This window comes from Capsella rubella, unplaced genomic scaffold, assembly GCF_000375325.1.
Source record: "Capsella rubella cultivar Monte Gargano unplaced genomic scaffold, Caprub1_0 scaffold_6, whole genome shotgun sequence".
NCBI classification, from domain to species: domain Eukaryota; kingdom Viridiplantae; phylum Streptophyta; class Magnoliopsida; order Brassicales; family Brassicaceae; genus Capsella; species Capsella rubella.
Window position 1 is genome coordinate 12,760,784 of NW_006238918.1, and position 20,539 is coordinate 12,781,322.

The 20,539-nt window shown below is 31.1% G+C and overlaps 6 protein-coding genes across 8 annotated transcripts; 2 read left to right on the forward strand and 4 right to left on the reverse strand.

The window, feature by feature from the left end:
* Positions 1–1,848: 1,848 nt before the first annotated feature.
* Positions 1,849–4,462, forward strand: LOC17884508 (dehydrogenase/reductase SDR family member 12). The gene is made up of 10 exons (XM_006288161.2): positions 1,849–1,973; positions 2,082–2,143; positions 2,703–2,822; positions 2,974–3,073; positions 3,173–3,253; positions 3,348–3,397; positions 3,478–3,628; positions 3,762–3,818; positions 3,897–4,018; positions 4,107–4,462. Exons 1-10 carry the CDS (start codon positions 1,959–1,961, stop codon positions 4,315–4,317), a joined length of 969 nt encoding a protein of 322 aa, XP_006288223.1. The 5' UTR covers positions 1,849–1,958; the 3' UTR covers positions 4,318–4,462.
* On the reverse strand, positions 4,391–7,159 carry LOC17882310 (probable choline kinase 3). Of its 3 annotated transcripts, none has more exons than XM_006287741.2 (7): positions 6,997–7,143; positions 6,529–6,912; positions 5,595–5,716; positions 5,330–5,522; positions 5,028–5,145; positions 4,793–4,947; positions 4,391–4,699 (listed from the first exon to the last, which is right to left on the reverse strand). In XM_006287741.2, exons 2-7 carry the CDS (start codon positions 6,880–6,882, stop codon positions 4,592–4,594), a joined length of 1,050 nt encoding a protein of 349 aa, XP_006287803.2. In that variant the 5' UTR covers positions 6,883–6,912; positions 6,997–7,143; the 3' UTR covers positions 4,391–4,591. The 3 variants fall into 3 exon arrangements, with proteins under 3 accessions (XP_006287803.2, XP_023636731.1, XP_023636732.1); XM_023780963.1 differs by having other exon boundaries at positions 6,529–6,918; XM_023780964.1 differs by lacking the exons at positions 4,391–4,699; positions 4,793–4,947 and having other exon boundaries at positions 5,051–5,145; positions 5,234–5,522; positions 6,997–7,159.
* A 4,587-nt stretch (positions 7,160–11,746) lies between these two features.
* LOC17882015 lies at positions 11,747–13,380 on the reverse strand. Its single transcript, XM_006290110.2, has 5 exons — positions 13,211–13,380; positions 12,925–13,103; positions 12,445–12,727; positions 12,186–12,349; positions 11,747–12,091 (listed from the first exon to the last, which is right to left on the reverse strand). The coding sequence occupies exons 1-5, from the start codon at positions 13,330–13,332 to the stop codon at positions 11,925–11,927; spliced, it is 915 nt and encodes a 304-aa protein (XP_006290172.1). The 5' UTR covers positions 13,333–13,380; the 3' UTR covers positions 11,747–11,924.
* A 1,256-nt stretch (positions 13,381–14,636) lies between these two features.
* LOC17881997 (40S ribosomal protein S18) lies at positions 14,637–16,456 on the forward strand. The gene is made up of 4 exons (XM_006288685.2): positions 14,637–14,732; positions 15,216–15,376; positions 15,911–16,099; positions 16,190–16,456. The coding sequence occupies exons 1-4, from the start codon at positions 14,730–14,732 to the stop codon at positions 16,293–16,295; spliced, it is 459 nt and encodes a 152-aa protein (XP_006288747.2). The 5' UTR covers positions 14,637–14,729; the 3' UTR covers positions 16,296–16,456.
* Positions 16,457–16,579: 123 nt separating this feature from the next.
* LOC17882889 (UDP-rhamnose/UDP-galactose transporter 5) lies at positions 16,580–18,692 on the reverse strand. Its single transcript, XM_006289972.2, has 6 exons — positions 18,591–18,692; positions 18,141–18,320; positions 17,863–18,047; positions 17,575–17,775; positions 17,332–17,493; positions 16,580–17,084 (listed from the first exon to the last, which is right to left on the reverse strand). Exons 2-6 carry the CDS (start codon positions 18,268–18,270, stop codon positions 16,755–16,757), a joined length of 1,008 nt encoding a protein of 335 aa, XP_006290034.1. The 5' UTR covers positions 18,271–18,320; positions 18,591–18,692; the 3' UTR covers positions 16,580–16,754.
* Positions 18,693–18,763: 71 nt separating this feature from the next.
* On the reverse strand, positions 18,764–19,985 carry LOC111830191 (putative defensin-like protein 30). Its single transcript, XM_023781707.1, is given in 3 exon segments — positions 18,764–18,986; positions 18,988–19,069; positions 19,922–19,985. Coding segments are annotated over 3 exon segments (300 nt in total). The 3' UTR covers positions 18,764–18,832.
* Between the last annotated feature and the right edge of the window lie 554 nt (positions 19,986–20,539).

Genomic DNA, 20,539 nt, shown 5'->3' on the forward strand with positions numbered 1-20,539 from the left:
TTTTACAAAAGAAAATTACATGAAAATACAACAAGTAGTTTTTTCTTTCTATTTCCAAAAAAAAAATACGTAAACTCTTTACATATCTAGAAAATATAAAAATACTATTTTTCACTCACTTTAAACTCAAAATTTAAGCTGTATATTCAGTCTATAACATATAACAAATCTACATTAACCCGATTCAAAAGAGGTTGTAAACATTTTTTTTATATTGAGATTGTGATTCTTTTTTACAAGAGGTTGTGATAATTTGAGTTACATATTTGGAGATTATTTAGATTTAAAGATTATTGGGAGAATTTCAAAAATACCCCTTTTCAAATACCTCTTTTTCAAACTTTATCAAAAACCACTAACAATATTGAAATTTATCCGAATATGTGTTTAAGCTTATAAATATTTACACAAATTTCCTTTATATGTGTGTAAAATTATATATATATTATAAATAATGTATAAGTACCTTCTAAAAACCTTTTAAAAACTATTTAAAAACCTTTTAAACCCTTTTCAAAACCTATGAAAAACCTTGGAAATCTTGTAAAAACGATCTAAAACCTTTTAAACCTTATAAATTATTGAGAATTTTTGCGTTATGCCCATTTTAGTGTACCCATTTTAGTGTACCACTTTTTAAAAATACTCCTCTTTTCTATCCATTTTCGAAAATACATTTTTCAAATATTATGGTTAATAAGGTACATCAAGATCCTCATTACTACTGAAAGACTAAATCCAACTAATTACAAGGTTTTAAAAGGTTCTAAACGACATCTTTAACTTTTTTATAAGGTTTTTAAAAGGTTTACAAAGTTTTATAAGATTTTTAAATGATTTTTAAAAAGTATTTATACGGTATTTATGAAATATATATAAAAATTTACACACATATAAAGATAATTTGTTTCAAATTTTATAGTGACTTTTTTATAAAATTATAAAGAGGAGTATTTTTAGAAAGTGGTACTGCAAAAGGGGTATTTTTGAAAAGAGATAAATCAAAATGGATATTTCTCATAAATTCTCAAGATTATTTTCCAATTCAATAAAAATAATCTTTAAACATATAATTTTTTTTAATTCAGACTAAAAAGTTAAAACTACATGATATAGAGATACTATATATTATTATTTTTATCATCTTTAAATTATAATTAAAAAATGTTCTACAAGGATGCACAGTTTGTGAACTCAGCACTAGTTGTTGAAGCGCTTGCCTTAAGAAGTGTCATATTATAAATTCGAATAACTTTTGATCTCTCAGAAATAAATAGCTTGGAGATTATTCAAACTTACATCTTCATCAATCTTCTCAACTCGAAAGCTAGCGCTAAGGAGTTGAAAGCGATTATCTATGACATCTCTTGACTATGTACATATATAATTTCAGTTTTTTTCAATTTTTCCTTAGATTGGACAATGTTGTATCTGATTCTCTAAAAAAGTGTGCGCTGTTTGGAGCAAACTCTTTATCAACAATCGTTGTGTAATCGTACTTTTGCGTTATAATATCTAGTTTGTCCAAAAGAAAAAATTAAATAAATAAAAACAATTTGTGTATTTCATAAATATAAAAAAAAATCAGTATTTTTATGTTAATTAAAAAATAGTTGGTATATATATATATATATATATATATATTTTTTTTTTTTTGGTCAAACATTTGGTATATTTTTATGTTAATAAAAAACTTATAGAAAAACAAATTATGTTAAAAAAAAATTATTAAATAATGTGCCTCGGCATCTATATAAATATAGTCTTTGTTACGGCAAGGCACTATTCTACGTGGCACAACCCCTACCGTAACTTTTCTCTATTTCTTAGTTGACGAACTTGGCTTAAGAATGCGAAACGTCGTCGCATGACTCTTCTGTACCATTGCTAAATCAAACATCTCTCCTTCTCCATCAACACAGGAAGCAACTCAAATCGATATCTTCCAACTCACGAAAATGTTTCTCTTAAAGGTACATCCTTTGCTTGTCCTTGGAACCACTCATTACACTAGGTTTGTTTGTTTCTGTCTAGTGTTGTCGGATTAAAAATGATTACTTTTGTCTGATTTTGATGTGTAGACATGGAGATCAACCGCTTTTGGGGTTTATGGCTATATGAATTTCACCAAGAATGGTTTCTTGTAAGTGGAATTTGCTTGTTTCTACATCTTTAAACCCTGTGGAGATGAAAAGTTTGGATTTTTATGGATTTTGAGACGTGTATGATTCGTTCTGTTTCTTGTTCTTTGTGAGTTTATGGATTAACTTAACTGAAGAGATCAGAATTTGTGGAAAGATTGAATCTTTTGATTCAGAATTTGCTTTTACTTGAAAATAAATACCTTCGAACAACTGAAGGTGTTAGAATGTGTAGAAAGATTCAATCTTTGATTTCAACAGTTGCTTTTTCTTGAGTTTTAATACGTTGAGGAACTCTGTTATGGAGAAGTGATTGATGTACTTGTGGTTGCTTTGGAATTTGTGGAAAGATTCAATCTTTTGATTCAACATGTGCTTTTACTTGAGAATTAATACTTTGAGGAACTCTGTTATGGGAGAAGTGATTGATGTACTTGTGGTTGCTTTGGAATTTGAAAAGATTCAATCTTTTGGTTCAACATTTGCTTTTACTTGAGAATCAATACCTTGAGGAACTCTGTTATGGAGAGGTGATTGATGTACTTGTGGTGGCTTTGGCAGAGAGCATTCGAAGAAGTTTAAACCCGAAGATACGCAGATACAAATTGAAGGAAAGAATTGTGTGGTTACTGGAGCTAATTCTGGTATTGGTTATGCTGCTGCAGAGGGTCTTGCTTCGCGGTAAGTGTCCTAGCTATCGAATTGAGCAAGAATTGAATACTTGCGACGAAAATTCCTTGAGATGGTTTGCCATTTCCTAAGTATAGTTGAATGCTATCTTGTGGGAAGAGTGTTGCCAAAATTTATACTGTCCACTTACTTTTTTTTTCAGTGGAGCAACTGTTTACATGGTGTGCCGGAACAAGGAAAGGGGACAAGAAGCTCTTTCTAAGATTCAAACCTCAACAGGAAACCAAAATGTGTACTTAGAAGTATGTTATCATCTACTTAAAATTCATATTTGCAAGTTCCATTATTTATGATATGCATAAGAGATATCAGATTTACTTACCCTTTCAGTGTTTTCTTAGGTATGTGATTTGTCTTCTGTTAACGAAATAAAGTCATTTGCTTCAAGTTTCGCTACCAAGGATGTTCCCGTTCATGTTTTGGTATGCGGTCTTTTTCGTTTTCTGCACCTTAGAAAAGCATTTTACTACAACTCAACAATCTTGAACTTGTTTGAATCTGATTTTCGATTTTTAGGTGAATAATGCTGGTTTGCTAGAGAACAAACGTACTACTACACCTGAAGGGTTAGTCTCAGTTATCTTTCTTATGCTTTCCAATATCAGTTGATCTTTATTAATACCCTTTTGCTCATCTCTTATATCAGATTCGAGTTAAATTTCGCGGTGAATGTACTCGGAACATACACAATCACTGAGCTGATGCTTCCACTGTTGGAGAAAGCAACACCAGAAGCTAAAGTCATCACAGTTTCTTCTGGTGGAATGTACACTTCACCGCTTACAACAGATCTTCAGGTAATCAATATACATTACACCTATGTCATCTTTAACAATTGTGTGTGTTGAAATTTGTTTTACCTCTTTGGAACTGCTTGAATCACTTTTATGTCGGATCTTTAACTCACAATACAAATGAGTTTCTCTGCAGTTTAGTGGTGAAAAATTTGATGGAGTGGAACAATACGCACGTACCAAAAGAATCCAGGTCTGTAGAATAAGAATCTACTAGTTAAAAAACTCTCTTGTTTTGGTTTTCTGAATTTGTTTATATGAAAATGATTAGGTGGCTCTGACTGAGAAATGGGCAGATAAGTATAAGAACAAAGGCATAGGGTTCTACTCGATGCATCCTGGCTGGGCTGAGACACCTGGTGTTGCCAAGAGTTTGCCGAGTTTCAGTGAATCGTAAGATAGTTCTGCTAAAGAAAACATCTTTCGTGCTAAAGCAAACATCTTTTCTGCGCTAAAGAATGTATTTAAATTTATGAATCAGGTTTGCGGGTAAACTTAGGACAAGCGAACAAGGAGCAGACACGATTGTTTGGTTAGCACTGCAGCCAAAAGAGAAGCTTGTCTCTGGTGCATTCTATTTCGATAGAGCTGAAGCACCAAAACATCTAAAGCTTGCAGGTACAAGCAAGTCTCCTGACCTTATAGACTCAGTCATTGATACAGTGCATTCCATGGCAGCTCTTGATTCTTAGATCCCCATCCTCTACATGTTTTTTTCTTGAAAATAAATTGCGGTTGCATGTAAATATCGCATTGGAAAATAGATTCAAGTATTAAACTTTTCACTCTTTTGTGGAACTATTATTGTGCTGAGTATTTATAACTTTTACTCAGTCATTACATAGTATATCAGAAAGCAAGAATAACACAGTTATTTAGCTTTGGCATAGCTATATTATGGATACATCATCGTTTTTGTATGGTGTTATTTGCAAAGAGTAGACATAAAAGTAAATAGAGAATTACTTATGAGGATGGGTAGAAAGATAAAAGCTGGGGCTTTCGAAGCCAATACTGTTTGAATCTCTGCCTCGAATACTCGATATAATCGAACTCAATCTTGTTCACATAGCCCTGCACATTCACATTCACACACAATCATAAGCTTCTGCCATTTTCACCTAAATTACTTGGATCTTCATCAAAGTTAAAAGAAAAACAGCTTACAGAGATGATTCCCCATAGACCCCAGAAGAGATGGCTTGCCAATGTATACTTCTCAGTATCATCCAAGAGCTGTTCTATCTCTTCTTCCTTTGGTTCCTGTTCTTCACCTGAAGAGCTAAGGTAGTTGCAGATGAATCTCCTCCTTTCTTCTTCACCTGCAAATCCCAAACCATGCATTTTAAACCTTACTTCTCAATGGTGGATATATAAACATTTTCTTAGTTAATCACTGTACCTGGATATAGAGTGTAGTCCAAGATATGAGGAGTGTCAGAATGGTAATCTGCCACCATCTCACAGAAGTGATTTGCTATGTCATAAGCAATCGGGTTATAACTTGCATACTCATAATCCTGTCCAAAACCCATTTCAACACACAAAACTATTAAACAGAGAAATGATTTAGTCTCATGTTTCATCAATGTGTGATGATTTTCTTACCTTGAGTTAATCGTACTGTTAAAATGGGTTTTTAACTTTTTTCCCCCAATGCTGGAAAAGAGAACAAAGGTTAAGAATGTTAGGAGTAAGACTTACAATGATGGTAATGGCATTGGTGTCTTCATCAATCATGATGTTACCATACTGCAAATCATTGTGACAGAACCCAATCTGTTGTTCATTGTTCACTTCTTGTTCCAGCAAGTTGATTTCATCTTCAACGTTGTCTAGACCAAACTCTGTTAAATGTTCATCTGAACACAGATTCTTGGCTTGTCCTACCCAAGTCCTGTCATTTCAGTTAATTATATATTATAACCTTTTACTAGAGATAAACTTTATAGTATTGCACTTTCTATACCTCATCCTGTCCCAGATGAGCACATTTCTATCACCAGGAATGTGTATGCTGTGGAATCTTCTTAGCTTAGATGCAACCAGAGCTGATATGTTCGGATCACGAAGATCTGTTTTCGATAGTGTCTGGAACCAAAGATAGAGATGTAAGAATTAATAATACTGTGACAATCTTTTAATGGTAAGACGCCAAACACAAGAATTTTCTAATTCCTATTGTAACACATGCTAAACCGGTAATACCTCGATTTCTTATTTTCTCCGGTTTAACACCCACATGAATGAATATGTAAACTACTTATATGAACGACAGGACATGGTTTGCTCTGGACTGGTACCAAAAAAAACAATCCGAGAACTAAACCAAATAAATATAAACCGATTCGGTTTCACTGATTAACTATCGAATATACAAAGCGAACCAGATTAAACCGAAATTCTTTAAAAATAGGTTAAAAAAAATTCTGCAAATATTAAACCAATTATTTTAGTTGTAATGTTTGCTCAATCTAGTCTAACTTAACCTGAATTTTAACAAAAACCAAATTCGAAAGCTGAACCAAAGAAATGTAAACTGATTCGGTTACATAAACGAACATATCAAAACAAACCAAACCGAAATAAAAATGAACCGGAAAAACTCGAAAGAAAAACGAATATATACCAAGATACTAAACCAAAAATTTCAATCCGGTCTATTCATAAACCGAATAGTGAGAAAACTTAAAATCCAAAACCAAAACCAAACTAAAATACCGGACTGATCAAAGAAGTATAATCTATTTTTTTTTTTTTTTAGTCTTTTAGAACAAAAATTTAGAATCTAGATTTTTCTTTTCTTTTTTTGAACAAAGAATATAGAATCTTGATAAATAAATTAAAAAATAAAAGAATAATAATTTTATGTGATTGAAAAATAAAAAGAATAATAATATTACCCGGGCATGAATAAACTCTTCGACTCTACCGCCGGGGAAGCGTCCAAGGAGCGTAGGTCCATGACCATGACGAGCTACAAACTCAAAAGTACGAATCTCATCGTCTCTGTTAAAGAAAACATCAACACCTTCTCCATATACACGAACAAGAAGCTTCCTACATCGAAGATTCGTTTCTTTCCTTGGCCAACTCACCATGAAAACTTCATTAGTCATCGCTCCTTTCATTGGCTTCACTTCAAGACTCTCAAGATCCTCAACTACATCTCCCCATTTTGTTGAAAGCTTTTCAAGTATCTTCTTTAGCTCGTCTGGTGATGAGCTTGGGATCAATTCAAAGATTCCTATGGCCATCAAAATCTTTGGTTCTTGCAACAAAGTACTCTGTTTCTTGAAAGATCAAGAAGTCTTAGTTTCACTGAATGATTAAACTTATGATCAAGAAGAAGAAGAGGAAGAGAGGCTTACCAAGAGAGTTGAAGATGATCTTGGAGAAAATAAGTGTTGGGGAATCTTGAAATGAGGGAAAGATAAATTATGTGAGTTTTTGGGTATTGTTTGGAGAGAAGTCTTGGTCAGAAGGAAAGACAAATTGCATGGTGAATGAGAGAGAGGTGTTAAAAGAGAGTATTTATGGACTTTTGTCTTTACATAAGAAAGGGAAGATCTTATTCTTTGTCTTGGTGGGTTTAGCTTTGAGAGGATCAAGACAAAAACAATATAAAGAACCAAAAAAAAAATGATATTATTTTGTAGAATTCTGAATATTAAAATTAACTCATGAAACAATCTACAGTGAGAAACAGAAATTATAGTTTGTTTTGGTAAAGAGGAAAGATAAGTATGTAGTGGCAATTGTGTATAAAGATATATAATATGTATATTTTATTTTTTTGTTATTAAATAATTTATTATTTGTCAACAAGTTATATTAGTATAAAATAAAATTAAAAATCCATAGCAATAGTTCAAAACATACAAATTTCATGTTATGTGAAACCCATTTTGCGGTTAGTGTTAAGAAACAAAAAATAAACTCTATTGCAAAAGAATATCTCATATTTGTAAAATTCTATTGACATTTGAATGTTAATTTACAACATTTTTTCTATACAAAATTGTATAAGTTTGCTAAAATCAACATTGCATATGAGGGTTTGAATTTTCACAATGAACTAACACAATTTCGGTTACACAAACCAAATGTTATATATCCTATTCAAATTTATAAAGATCTATATATGAATCTAACATATGCATGTAGTTAGGTGTGATCACTTAAGTGTGTCTAGATGAAAATGGAACTAACTAGAAAATTTCAATGATGCACATCCTCCAAATCGAAAAAGATACATTGGTTAGAAGATGATAAGCATCCAAACATAAAGGTGAATGATTTGTCCGCAAAAAGTACCAATCAACATAGTTAATGACATTTACATTATTGAACCAGTTAGGCCGAAATAAAAATCGTATAATAATATCATGTTACCATTGATTAGACAATGACATTTTCAAAGAGTACTTGAAAGCATTTTGAAGACTTTTCCAAGTTCATAACAAAAAAATTTTAATCAACAAGAGATTGGTTATTTAATTCAGATTTTAGAATTAATTATGAGTTTGCCATTTTTTGTAAACAAAATTTTGGATCGACGATATTTTAAATTATAAAAATACGAGAAAACATTCGTTTTATTCGATATATTTGGGTTTAGTCAATTGTCTTTATATTAGGGTGTTGTGTTTACTATAAAGTAAGTATATACTTAACAATAAAAAATCATAAATATAGACATTTTAAGTGTGTAAAAATAGCAAATCCGTATATATTTTAGTAAAATGACATATTCTTAAATTTGTACTAGAAAATGGCATGGCAATTTTTTTTGTAAAAACCCCTAGATTTTATTTTATAATACTCAGTTTTGCTTGTGTTTGTTTTGGTTTGAACTTCACACATCTTGGTTCGGCTAAGTCTACACTACACATCTATGGACGGTGAGTGAGTAAGACAAAAATAGGTAATGACTAAATGAGTAAGGTGCTAAGGTAGGCGTTATTAGTCAGCTGACTTCGAACCTTTTGCTGCTAATTTTCAGACAGATAAGCTTTGTTACTTAAACTCTATCTTGCCATTGAACTGCAGAACTCAACTTGTCTTCCACTTGTGTACTAAGGGGGAGTTATTGGTAGAATGATTTTTAAAGATTTTTAGAGTTTAAGATTCTATTGTTATTGGTTTATGGATTCTTAGATTCCTAATAAAATCTCTTGTTATTGGTGTATGTATTTTGTAATTCTATTTAAAATCCTTTGTTATTCAAAAAGTTGAGTATTTATTGATTTTCCAATTCTATCAAATTCTAGTGTTATTGGTTTAATGATTCCTTACATATTTAGTCATTAAAAACAACTTTCAAAATACTGCAATTATCATAAGTATTTGTAGAATCTATCATATGGAGAATCTATTAAACTCTAGAAATCTGGGTAAACATTATTTTATAATCTACAAAATTTTTTGAGAATGTTAAAATCTCTAAACTTTAGAAATCCATAAACTCTTTTAAAATCATTCTCCCAATAACCCCCCCTAAACAAATTAGAATACGACACGTTTTAATGTTCCATTCTTTTGAACAAGATAACGTTTTAATGTACCTAGATTTTTTCATACTATAAACTTTTTCTTCTATCTTTTATATATTTTAATTTCAAGTAGAAAAAAACGTGGTGCCTAATATATAATACGAAAAAGAAATATTTATATAGTGATAATTTTTTGAAATGAAAATAAAATAAAATGATGCTGTGAAATTGTATATTATTAAGAGTAATGCTATGTGAGATCTTTTGGAATTTTCACGAAAAATACAATCAAATCTTACGAATATGTTAATTTTTAACACTTAATAATATTTATATTTATAATTTTGTTTGCTAAATATATATTTTATAACAATTATAAATTTTAAGAATACGTAGAACCGACTAAATTCAAATATAATAAATTAAATATAAATTTGATCAAATTTTTTTAGTCTAAAATGACAAAATTTATAAGATTTTAAATAAAATAGTAAATTAATAAATTTCATCGTTAAAAATACCAAATACTGTATATAATTGATTCAATCTATAATAATATTTATTTAATAATTAAATAGTCCTTATTTTGCCCTTTCTTTTTTGCTATATATTATGACTGATGAGTGTTATGACTCCATACGTTGATGTGAGAATCAAGTCAAAAGAGTTGCAAAAATGTCTGGTTGAGAGCCAAGATTCCCCTTTTTGAACAATTCGTAATGTTTTGCACTTCTTCTTCATTGTATCTTTTTCGAGTTGGCAACTTTACTGTAATATTCTCTAAGTATTCTATAAGGTATACCAGTCTAGTCCATATATAATCAAACAGTATATATTCGGTCAAATTGTAAAGGTGAAGACGCAGAGTTTTTTATTTATGAAATGGCTTTAAGTATTTTGGGTAGACTAGAAATGGATTCGGTAAGGAAGGAAATGCTCTTCTTAATCAGATCTTTTTTTGGTAGAAATTATTTACCTCTTTATTGATCTGTAGGTTTGATTGACTTGTCTTTTCGTGTGACACAATTTTTTTTTCCAAAGTAATCAACTTCAAAATATGCCTTATTGATATTTACAAGTTTAGCGGAAAAAAACATATATATATGCTTGATTTCAATAGACATTCTTTCATCAACTCGGAATGAATCCTTCCAAGATAATAAGGGAGCACGTTTCTTAAAAAATAAATTTGAATGTGAAGTCTCCTTGTTAGCAATCAAAATAAATATATATTTAAACAACTAACCTTTATGACCATATCATGCACCACCATTTTATCATAGTTTCTTTACCCAATGTCTTTCTCACAACAATAGACATCTGTTATAACAATATACCCCCACGGCTCCTAGGTTTAGCCATATACAATATACCCCTACATGTCCTATTTCAACTTATGTTTTTGTTAAGTTTGTATTTCATTTATCTTTTATGTCACCTCCACCCCACAAAAATTCTACATTATCAATACAAAAGATTTCCCATAAGTTATCTATATACACGATATTCCCAAAAAAATAGAAAACAAATACGGTTTGTTAGTTTATCGAGTGTTTGTTTATGAGTGGTTTGTTAGCAGTTTAGTATCTTTTCCAGATATTGAGATATTGAGTGTTTTGTGTGGAGAGTTAATGAATACAACGAGAAGCCTGAGCAAAAAGAAAATAAGAAAAAGAAATTATAACTCAATAAAAAAAATAAAGAAATTTTGTTATAGTATTAAATCACCAAGATGAAAAATAAAATTGCAACAATGATTAAACACTAACCAAACTTAACAACTAGTGATGTTAAAATGGGTATGACTACCCATTTAAAATGAGTCCTTTATATAAAATTAGACCCATTTAGACCCATTACCTCAAATTATTAAATAGGTTTATATGGGTTTCCCCATTTAGGCTCATTTATTAAATGGGGTTTAACTTAAATAAATGGATACCCATTAACCCATGTATATATTTAATTTAATTTAATATAAATATTTAATATTTTATTTGCAAATTATAATAATATTAAATAATTAGAAATTACCGTATTTTAACTTAAATTAGAAAAACAAAATTCAAACTGTGTTTTCTAAAATCTTGTTTTCCCGCCAAAACCATAAAAATCGTGTTTTCCGCCAAAAACGTAAAATTGTTTTTCCCGTCAAAATTATAAAATCTTGTTTTCCACCAAAACCGTAAAAATCGTGTTTTCCCACAAAAACCGTAAAAATCGTGTTTTCCCGCCAAAACTTTGAGGACTTATTTTTCCACAACAACTAGAAACGTGATTTCTCCCAAAATAGTAAAATCATGTATTTCCGTCAAAACCGTAAAAAAAAATTATATAATTATTTATCCATTAAATTCTAAAAACAATCAATAATCAATGATTTTTAATAATTATTAGTTATATTGTAAATTTACAATAAATTATTATATGGGTAAAAATGGTTAAATGGGTAATGAGCATTTAAACGGGTTTGGGACTAAATAGGTCTAAACCTAAATGGGAGTAAATAGGTTTAAGATAAATGGGGTAAATATGAAAGGTTTAAATGGGGTGGGTTTACCCATATTAACATCACTATTAACAACACATACATTCCAGCAATAGAAACAACCATATTTTTACAAGCAATACAAACATGAACATTCAAGCAAATGATTAACATTAAAATAAACTAAAACCATAACACACAACTTGACTCGTCATTAACAACAATAAAATAGTAAACCAAGAAAAACACAATAAAACATAGAAGAAAGTACCAAAGTAGACTTTTAGTTTCTTACAAATTAAAACAAAGAGTGTATTCAGATGGAGTCTACAAACTTAGTCTCGGTGATACAAACCAGAAAAGTTTCAAGAACGATGGTGTCTTCCACAAGGTACCCTTTTGATTCATCATTTAGATCCTCCAAAGATATTAACTGAGATATCCCTGATCCGTCTTGAATCTCTCTCGAATAAATATGAAAAACTATACAAGAAAACAATCACACAAAGTCAGTCGTCTTTATAAGGATGATCAAATCCTTCTTACTACCTATATCCCTAAAGAGTTTAATTCATACCGCGTTTCTCGATGTGGTTCGAGTTTTTCTGATTTAGTAGCCGGAGTTTTAGCTTTGCGTAAGTGCTAGAAGCTACCGCGTTTGGTAGATATGCCATGGCTTGAACATAGACTGAAAGTGCTCTTATATCTTTGTGATCACCCTTTGGACTAATCTTCATTCTCCTAATTATAACATCAATACATATAAGAATCGGTCTTCCATTAGATAATAACTAAAACTAGCTAGTAAACGTTATATTAATGTGTACAAAACTCACCATTTCCGATCTCCGACCACAAATTCATCCGAGTAATGATATTTCTTGTCTCCTAATTTCGAGAAACCAGAGATTTTCCAAGTGAATTTGTTGTTTGGTGGGTTTTGTGTGAAAACAACTCTCTCAACTTTCTCTATAGGCTTTATAACAAATACCTCCACCCCAATGATACAAGCATCTCCATCGGTGTACCCATTTTTGGGATCGTTAAACTTCGAAAGAGGAAGCATTTTCGCAAATCCCCACTCTTTTTTCTCTTTAGTGTAACGCTTAACAGTTCCATCTACACATAATATATATACACACACCATAAACATAAGAACTAATTCTGACCATGTAAGTTCTTCTTTTTATTGGAAAAGACTGGACAAAACCGGCAAAATTCCATCACAATTATCGCGGTAAAATATATAAATCGCGATAGAATATATAAATCGCTAGATTTTACATAAAAAGTGTGTTTGACATATATGTTCATACCTTGGAACATAGAGTACTTCTTAATGTTGTGGTTGTATATGAAGAATTTGAGTTCTACATTAAGCTCCCAATTATTCATAAGCATCTCAGAAGCAGCAACGTTTTCGATCCTCACATAAACCGAAACATGGTTTTTTCCATCGTCTTCTAACTTTCCAGCCGGGTAAAATACCAATCTCCTGATTATATATAGCATTATTATTTCATTGATCAATCACATAGAACACATATATAAAGGAGTTATAGAAAACACATTTGATGTAAGATTTGGTTCACTATACTATACCATTTATGTCCAGAAGCGTCAAAGTCAGCAGATTCATAAGCTTGATTACTTAATCTAACCTCAGAGAAACCAACAAGCTTCATCAAGTAGCTTGAAGGACCTTGCTCTCTTAGAGTTTCCATGATGATGAAGTTTTCTTGGCAAAATGTTTGTTGACTTTAGAGTTGTGTATGTATGGAAGCAAGGATTAAGATTTGCATATATAGAAGAAGAGATATATAACTAGTAGCAATAAAGAAAGACCTAATGTTTTACAAACAATAAAATATGACTGAGCAAAGTTTATTGACTTTTTAGACAAGTCTTTAATTTTAGTATTTGTACATGCTAGTGTTGTTATTTTAATTTTGTTTAGATTCTTGACAAACTTGATCTTCTAATCATTTTTCACCAAAAATTTTATTATAGATTAGAATTTTTGAGTGCTTCTATATGGTTATGGTTAGTTCATCAATGTGTTGGTTGATTGGAAAGATCAATGGCTCCTTTGTTTGGCTTTCAATAACATTGTGATCGAAACAACTATCTTGTTGTTGTTACGGTTCCATGCCATTTTGAGTCTTCAAAGGAACAAATAAGAGATTATTTTGGAGCTATATATCTTCTTCCGGAGCCAAACTCTTGAATTTAGGAATGCGAGTTTGGTTAACCGAACTGGACCGGTTTATTTGGTTATCAAACAATACTACAGAAATTAACTGAATTACTAACCCATCCATGTTCGATTCTTGGTTTTTTTTGCTTAGTAAAATTTTACCGAATTGAACCGATGCTTTTCAGTAAAAACGATTAAAATTGAGTAAACCGTTGAAATATGACAAAATCGGTTATTATTTTAGTTTGTGTTGATATATATTTTGGTGTAAACCGTTTTAACTTAAATATAATTTCAGAATAACTCAAATAACTAAACTGAACATAGTTAAAGATCTCTCCAAATTTAACCGTTTGTTAATCATTTTAAATTGAAAATTGAGAATTTCGGTTCAGTTTGGAATTGTCAGTTCAATGTGTAAACCGCAAACCTATTCTTGATGTTTTATTATGCCTCATTCAGTCACTGAGAAATTAAAATTCAGAGAGAATTTGAAATTGACACAAATGAATTTTTTAGAAATAATATCAAATTTCAGCTATGAAAATAAAAACTTAAAAGAAAAATCACTTTTGATGATTGAATTAAATAATGAAAATTTCATTTCTCATATAAACTTTTTTTTTTTATTGAGACATTTTATTGTCATAATTAGATGTACTGTTAATCATTATGATAAATAAGTATAACCATCCCATAGAAAAGACTCAAAAATTAAACAAGCGTTAATAATCTATTTCTTACAAAGAAGGGTAAAAAAGTCTTTATCTATTTCATGATTATGATAACCCTACGAATGTGCAATATATAAATCACCGAAAAACCCTAGCCGAGACCTCTTTTGTGTTCTTCACTCTCCCAGAGATCGTTTACTCCTTGAATACGGCTTCGTCTTCTCACTTACCTCATCCTCTGCTAATCAAAATGGTAATTAGGGTTTCCGAATTTCTCATTTTCCTCTTCGTAAATGTTCTCCAACAACCACAGTCTCGTCTCCATTGATCTGCCATTTAAAAACCCTTCTTTTAGATTCATCAATTTGGTTTTGAATCCACAGTATTAGTTTCTGGAATCTAGAGTTCTTATGTTATCTTGCTATCTAAACTACAAAGTTTGTGTTTTTATGATTCATAGTAGAGCTTACTCAATATTAGGCTGTGTTATGTATCTGTAAAGTTTGGGTTTTTATGTTCTGAAGTTTGTAAATTTTGTGTTTTCGTTTAGTTTATGTGAAATTGCTGATGAGTTAATTGAATTTTGTTACGGTGATATAGTGTCTGGTTGCAAATGTTGTAGTCTGTAAAGTTTGAGTTTTTATATTCTGAAGTTTTTGAAGTTTGTGTTTCTCGTTTAGTTTATGTGTGATCGTTGATGGGTAAATTGAATTTTGTTTTTATGGTTGTTGTGTAGTCTCTGGTTGCAAATGAAGAGTTTCAGCACATTCTTCGTGTGTTGAACACCAATGTTGATGGTAAGCAGAAGATTATGTTTGCCCTTACCTCTATCAAAGGTATTGGGAGGCGATTGGCCAACATTGCTTGCAAGAAGGCTGATGTCGATATGAACAAAAGGTTCTTTACTTTTCGATGTTGTATGAACGATTGGGACTTCTGAAATATAGATTCTTGTAGGTCTAGATCATATCTTTGTTTATAACATATTGATACGAGTACAGTTTCAGATTCTCTGTCTAATCTTGGAAAGTGGTATCTAGAATAGCTAACTTTGTAGGGAGGCTTAGTCTAGTTTGTTAACTTCAGTTAACATTTTCTGCTTTCTAGATTTTGTAAAGTATATCGATATCGGTAGCTAGTCTAGATTGCAAATTATGTATTTTTGGCCATATCTGTGTTGTAATTTGAGATTCGTGTCTCAAGTTCTGTAATTTGAGATATGAGTACTGTACTGTTTCAAGTTCTCTATCTTATCTGGGTAAGTAGTAAATTAGAATAGCAAACCCTGTTGGGCGATTTAGTCTAGTTCTATAGGTTCTATTAGATGCTTTCTAGGTTTGTGGAGCATACTGTTTAGTCGACATTGCAAATCATGTATTTTTGGGCAAATTTCTGGAGATTGTTGACTTATTTGATGGCATGTTTTAACAGGGCTGGTGAGTTATCTGCTGCTGAGATTGATAACCTCATGACAATTGTTGCTAACCCACGTCAGTTCAAGATACCAGACTGGTTTCTCAACAGGCAGAAGGATTACAAAGACGGCAAGTATTCCCAAGTCGTCTCCAATGCATTGGACATGAAGCTGAGGGATGATCTTGAACGTCTCAAGAAGATCAGGTAATTAGAAAACCAAGAGATTATTCTGATCATTGTTCAATTTGCTTAAACATGGTGCTAATGATTCTTCCATGTTTGAGAAATTGACAGAAACCACCGTGGTCTGAGGCATTACTGGGGTCTCCGTGTCAGAGGACAACACACCAAGACTACTGGTCGCAGAGGAAAGACTGTCGGTGTGTCGAAGAAGCGTTAAGCGAGCTAATGTTGCTACTTGCTGCTGTTTGGGATGCTTCATAAGGACCTTTCTATTTCGTATTAGGACCTTTTCTTGTGTGACATTTTTTTGGGCTTTTTGTTATCACATTCCTCTGTTTTTCATTCTTATCCCTCCAATTAGTATTTGTTTAACTTCTAGCTTACTCTGCAAATTGTCTATTTTGAGTCAAAATTTTTGACAGCAGGAGATGACTAAGCCGATTCTTAAGGTCTTAAAATCGGACAAAGCAATTCTATATTACATTGGCATGTACAAATATCAGAACGACATGAAAGAGTATGAAATGCCATTGCATCATTTGGTAACTTGTATGAAAGTTAATATTTGTACCAAGTCAAAAAATGAGAAGCAACAAGATAACAAAAAATTAGCTACGAAAGAATAATTCAAAGTGAGATGTAATAGCTATGAGTGAAACTGATCTCTTACTACTTGCTAAACTTTACCTTGGTGTTCATCATAATCCAAAGCAGCTCCATGTTTCTGTTGTCGGGTCGTCGGAAGAGAATAGTTCTTCTTCTCCTTGCCGCCTGGCTTGGACGAGGCATTACCGTACCAGATCATCCCAAGTACTGCAATAATCATGCCAAGAACGACATGCAGGTTTAGACCATCTCTGTCAAAGAAGAAGAAGCCCATTACCAGCACCAAGATCGTCTTCATATGGCCCAGGACTTGGAACGACACCGCTGTAAATCTCCCAATGCAGATGAACTGGCTTAGGTTTGTCCCAATCGCTATTGTGCACGAGAGGGTTATAAACATCTGCAGAATCATGACCATGTTGTTATGTGCAAAAGAACAATTCATAAGATAAATAAAAAACGATCAACTGAAATAATATCACAAAAGCAAATTTAGACTCATTTGATAAAGTATTATAACTGAAATAAGGCTATAGTCACCATACCAGGCTCATTATGACTTCAAGTATTGGAGATAATTGGTAATTTTTCTAAAGAGGACTAAAGAGATAACGTTTTAGTATGATCTGAGTGTTTTGAGCACTTACCACAGATACAAAGTTGTAATCGTACATGTCTACTCGTTTTTCTGTCAACCAATAATCAAGAAATGGACCGACTATCAACAGTGTTGCAGCTTGGGCTGGAGCAGTATGACCTATTAGGTTGAAGGAGCTAAGCTTGTACTTTTGCTGTAGATAATGTACATACTGCAATAAACAATCTTAGTCAAAACTTGGAACACGATAACGAAAGTTGTAAGTTATGTTAAGAAACCTCAAAGAGCTTACGTATTGTTGCAAAGCAGTACTCCACACAGCAACAAAAGCAGCAACGAAACCTTTGGTGTTAACACTAACATCAGTAACAGTGCAAACACCAACACCAACAAGAACAAGTCCTATGCTAAGTTTAGTGTCTCTTGAGTAACGAATCTTATCTAACACTACTTCCAACAAGCATGATACAGGAATCATACTAAGCTTTGCAATCTGACAACGAACCAAAGGAGAAGTGATAAGATAAGATAACACCATTCAAAAATCAACAACAAGTATAGGTTTTGCAAACGCATTTACCTGATAAAACCCAACAGAGTTCCACATAAGACTAACATTCATTCCAACAATCGAAAAGTTCGCAAACACAATAAACTTAAGAAGCTCTTTAAATGGAAGATGAGAAGGCTGAACATATCCTAAACATCTTAAAACAAGTGTCATCAACGTCGTTGTAGCGAAATGTAAACCAGTTAAGGTCGTTGCTGCAGAACACAATCAAAATTGTAACACACATGATTATAAAAGAGACCAAGCTTGGATGAAGCAGATCATCAAAAGGGTTTTGTAGAAATTACCAAAGCTAAAGCCATAAGTAGCCATTAAAGCTTTATTAACAATGATGATACCAACAGAAGTAACAACATTGAACATCCAAGCAGCAGCATCTAGTGTTGCTTTCTTATCAGCTTTTTTAGCTGGAGCCATTGTGTTTAAACTTCGTCTTCTTCTTCGATCGTTTCTTCAATCCCACATTTCTATACACATAAACCAAAATCGAAGCTAAATCTCTTAAAATCCCAATTCGGAAAACTTTGCTGTTTCGATCGATCTCGTAATCATGAAAGACTAATCGAAAGAGAGATTGATTTGTTCTGCTCAAATCGGATCCAGATAAAATAAGATTGTGTGATCGTCGGAATTAGAGGATAGATCGGAGAAGATAAACCTCGGTGATGTGAATGAAGAGAATACTGATTGATTTTTATTGAATTTGGCGAAATAAATATATTCCGGCGAGGAAGTACCTGGGGGAGGAAGAAGACACGGCGGTGAAGAGACTCTGTTGCCGGCGAAACAGCACGGAGGTGAAAGTTTTTTTTTGTTTTTTTTTAAAAGTATTTTATATAAATCCGAATGCGTTAGCATGAAACAATTTTGTTTTTGTTTAAGAATTGATAATTGATCAATAATAATATATTGTTATTGCAATTTATTTTTGTAACATATTTTAACTGTATTGTAACACTCATGCAATATCTTAAATAAATTACACATGGAGATTATGAATAAAAAAACAACCACACATTTTAATAATAACTAAGCGACATTCTCCACCTAATGGATCTTGTAATTCTTCTTTACAATGTTTATTGCAGTCCGGAAACATCGAACATGGACCTATTATACCCAACCTTCTTGGAGCAAATTTAACCTTTTACCAAAAAAAAAAAAAACCTTCTTGGAGCATCGTTAACTTTGAGCATAGACTTTGCGCAAACTTCACCTATTTCGTTTTTCAATTTCCGAAACATAGAAAGTTATTGGACATATAACCAAAAAAAAAAAAAAAAGAAGAGTCACCAGATACAAATTAGTGTAATATCACAATGTATTGTCACAGTGAAAAAATGTGTGCAATACAGTAAAACTTCTATAAATTAATAATGTTGGTACTACAACATTTTATTAATTTATAGTGATATTAATTTATCTATAAATTAATAATTATTAATTTATCGAACTTATAGGAATACTTTAGAAAATTGAATGATATAATTGATAATAAATAAATTTACTTAAGTGATGTACATAAATTAAATTTATGATTAATGGCATCAATTGTTGTATTTAAATCGTCTATATGACTATCGAAATGAAAATGATGTATATTAAGAATTTGAAAATTTACAAAATAATTTGTTTGTTTTTATGGAATATTTAAGACCATTATAAAAGAAAAAGAGTTTTAAAACACAATATAACATTTTTTATATTAAAAAGTTAGTGATGAGTTAATTTTAAGAAAAAAATCACTTAAAAACACTTAACCATATATTGATATATTATTTTTATGTATATATTATGTAAATTTACATGATTATTAATTTATGATATTATTGGGACCATATTTTTATATAGGAGTTTCAATTTTATTATCTTATCAAATTTTGCCAATTTTTACAGTGGTTCGACTCGAAACCGACAATATATATTAATTTATAGTAATTATTAATTTATAAAGTATTAATTTATGGAGGTTTTACTGGAGAATCGGAGATACGATACATGAATCTTGCTCTTTTGGTACTTCATATATAAATTTAACAAGAAAACATAAAATGCTTTGTTGGCGTACTTTGGGTGAGAAGAACTGCCAGACATAAGAACACAAGGAAGACACATTTGCTTGATGAAGCCATTTTTGGTTTTTTATTGTATTTCCTGATGATATTGAAAAGTACTTAATATTATTTTTATGTATATATATATATGTATATTTATGCTATATTTTTTTTAATGAAATTGGATTCTCTTTTAAATTTAGGATATGTTACTACATTGGGTAATGTCTTTTTTATGTTTATAATAATTGCTGATTAAATTGATATATAAAAATTATATATAATGTATTATTTATAGAGAAATATAATGTGTTATATTTGTTTTGTAAATGAAATTGGATTCTCTTTTACATATACTCTCTATAATTTAGGATATGTTAATAACTACATTGGGTTATGACTTTATTATACATATATATAAGTAAATTTAGTTATGATATGTGATAGGTTTATTTTTTTTTTTTTTTTTGGTCATCAGGTTTAATTTAATTAGGGGGGAATTTCAAAAATACCCCTTTTCCAATACGACTTTTAAAAAATACCGCTCTTTCTAATTTTATCAAAAAGTCACTATAAATTTTGAAATTTATCAAAACATATGTGTAAACTTATATTTATAGACACAAATTATC

Bases quoted from the DNA above. Each gene is read 5' to 3' on its own strand.
- LOC17884508 (XM_006288161.2), top strand. The intron at 2,823-2,973 runs GTAAGTGTCCTA...TTTTTTTTTCAG, and splicing joins GCAGAGGGTCTTGCTTCGCG to TGGAGCAACTGTTTACATGG. The intron at 3,629-3,761 runs GTAATCAATATA...GTTTCTCTGCAG, and splicing joins CGCTTACAACAGATCTTCAG to TTTAGTGGTGAAAAATTTGA.
- LOC17882310 (XM_006287741.2), bottom strand. From the start codon at position 6,882: ATGGCCATAGGAATCTTTGAATTGATCCCAAGCTCATCACCAGACGAG. The intron at 4,948-5,027 runs GTACAGTGATTA...TGGGATTTGCAG, and splicing joins GGACTACACTCTATATCCAG to GTGAAGAAGAAAGGAGGAGA. The intron at 4,700-4,792 runs GTAAGCTGTTTT...GTGAATGTGCAG, and splicing joins GTCTATGGGGAATCATCTCT to GGCTATGTGAACAAGATTGA.
- LOC17882015 (XM_006290110.2), bottom strand. From the start codon at position 13,332: ATGGAAACTCTAAGAGAGCAAGGTCCTTCAAGCTACTTGATGAAGCTT. The intron at 12,728-12,924 runs GTATGAACATAT...TATTATGTGTAG, and splicing joins GAAGTACTCTATGTTCCAAG to ATGGAACTGTTAAGCGTTAC. The intron at 12,350-12,444 runs GTGAGTTTTGTA...TGTTATAATTAG, and splicing joins GTGGTCGGAGATCGGAAATG to GAGAATGAAGATTAGTCCAA.
- LOC17881997 (XM_006288685.2), top strand. The intron at 15,377-15,910 runs GTTCTTTACTTT...ATGTTTTAACAG, and splicing joins GATGTCGATATGAACAAAAG to GGCTGGTGAGTTATCTGCTG. The intron at 16,100-16,189 runs GTAATTAGAAAA...AGAAATTGACAG, and splicing joins GAACGTCTCAAGAAGATCAG to AAACCACCGTGGTCTGAGGC.
- LOC17882889 (XM_006289972.2), bottom strand. From the start codon at position 18,270: ATGGCTCCAGCTAAAAAAGCTGATAAGAAAGCAACACTAGATGCTGCT. The intron at 17,776-17,862 runs GTAAATGCGTTT...GTTCGTTGTCAG, and splicing joins ACTCTGTTGGGTTTTATCAG to ATTGCAAAGCTTAGTATGAT. The intron at 17,494-17,574 runs GTAAGCTCTTTG...TGTTTATTGCAG, and splicing joins GTACTGCTTTGCAACAATAC to TATGTACATTATCTACAGCA.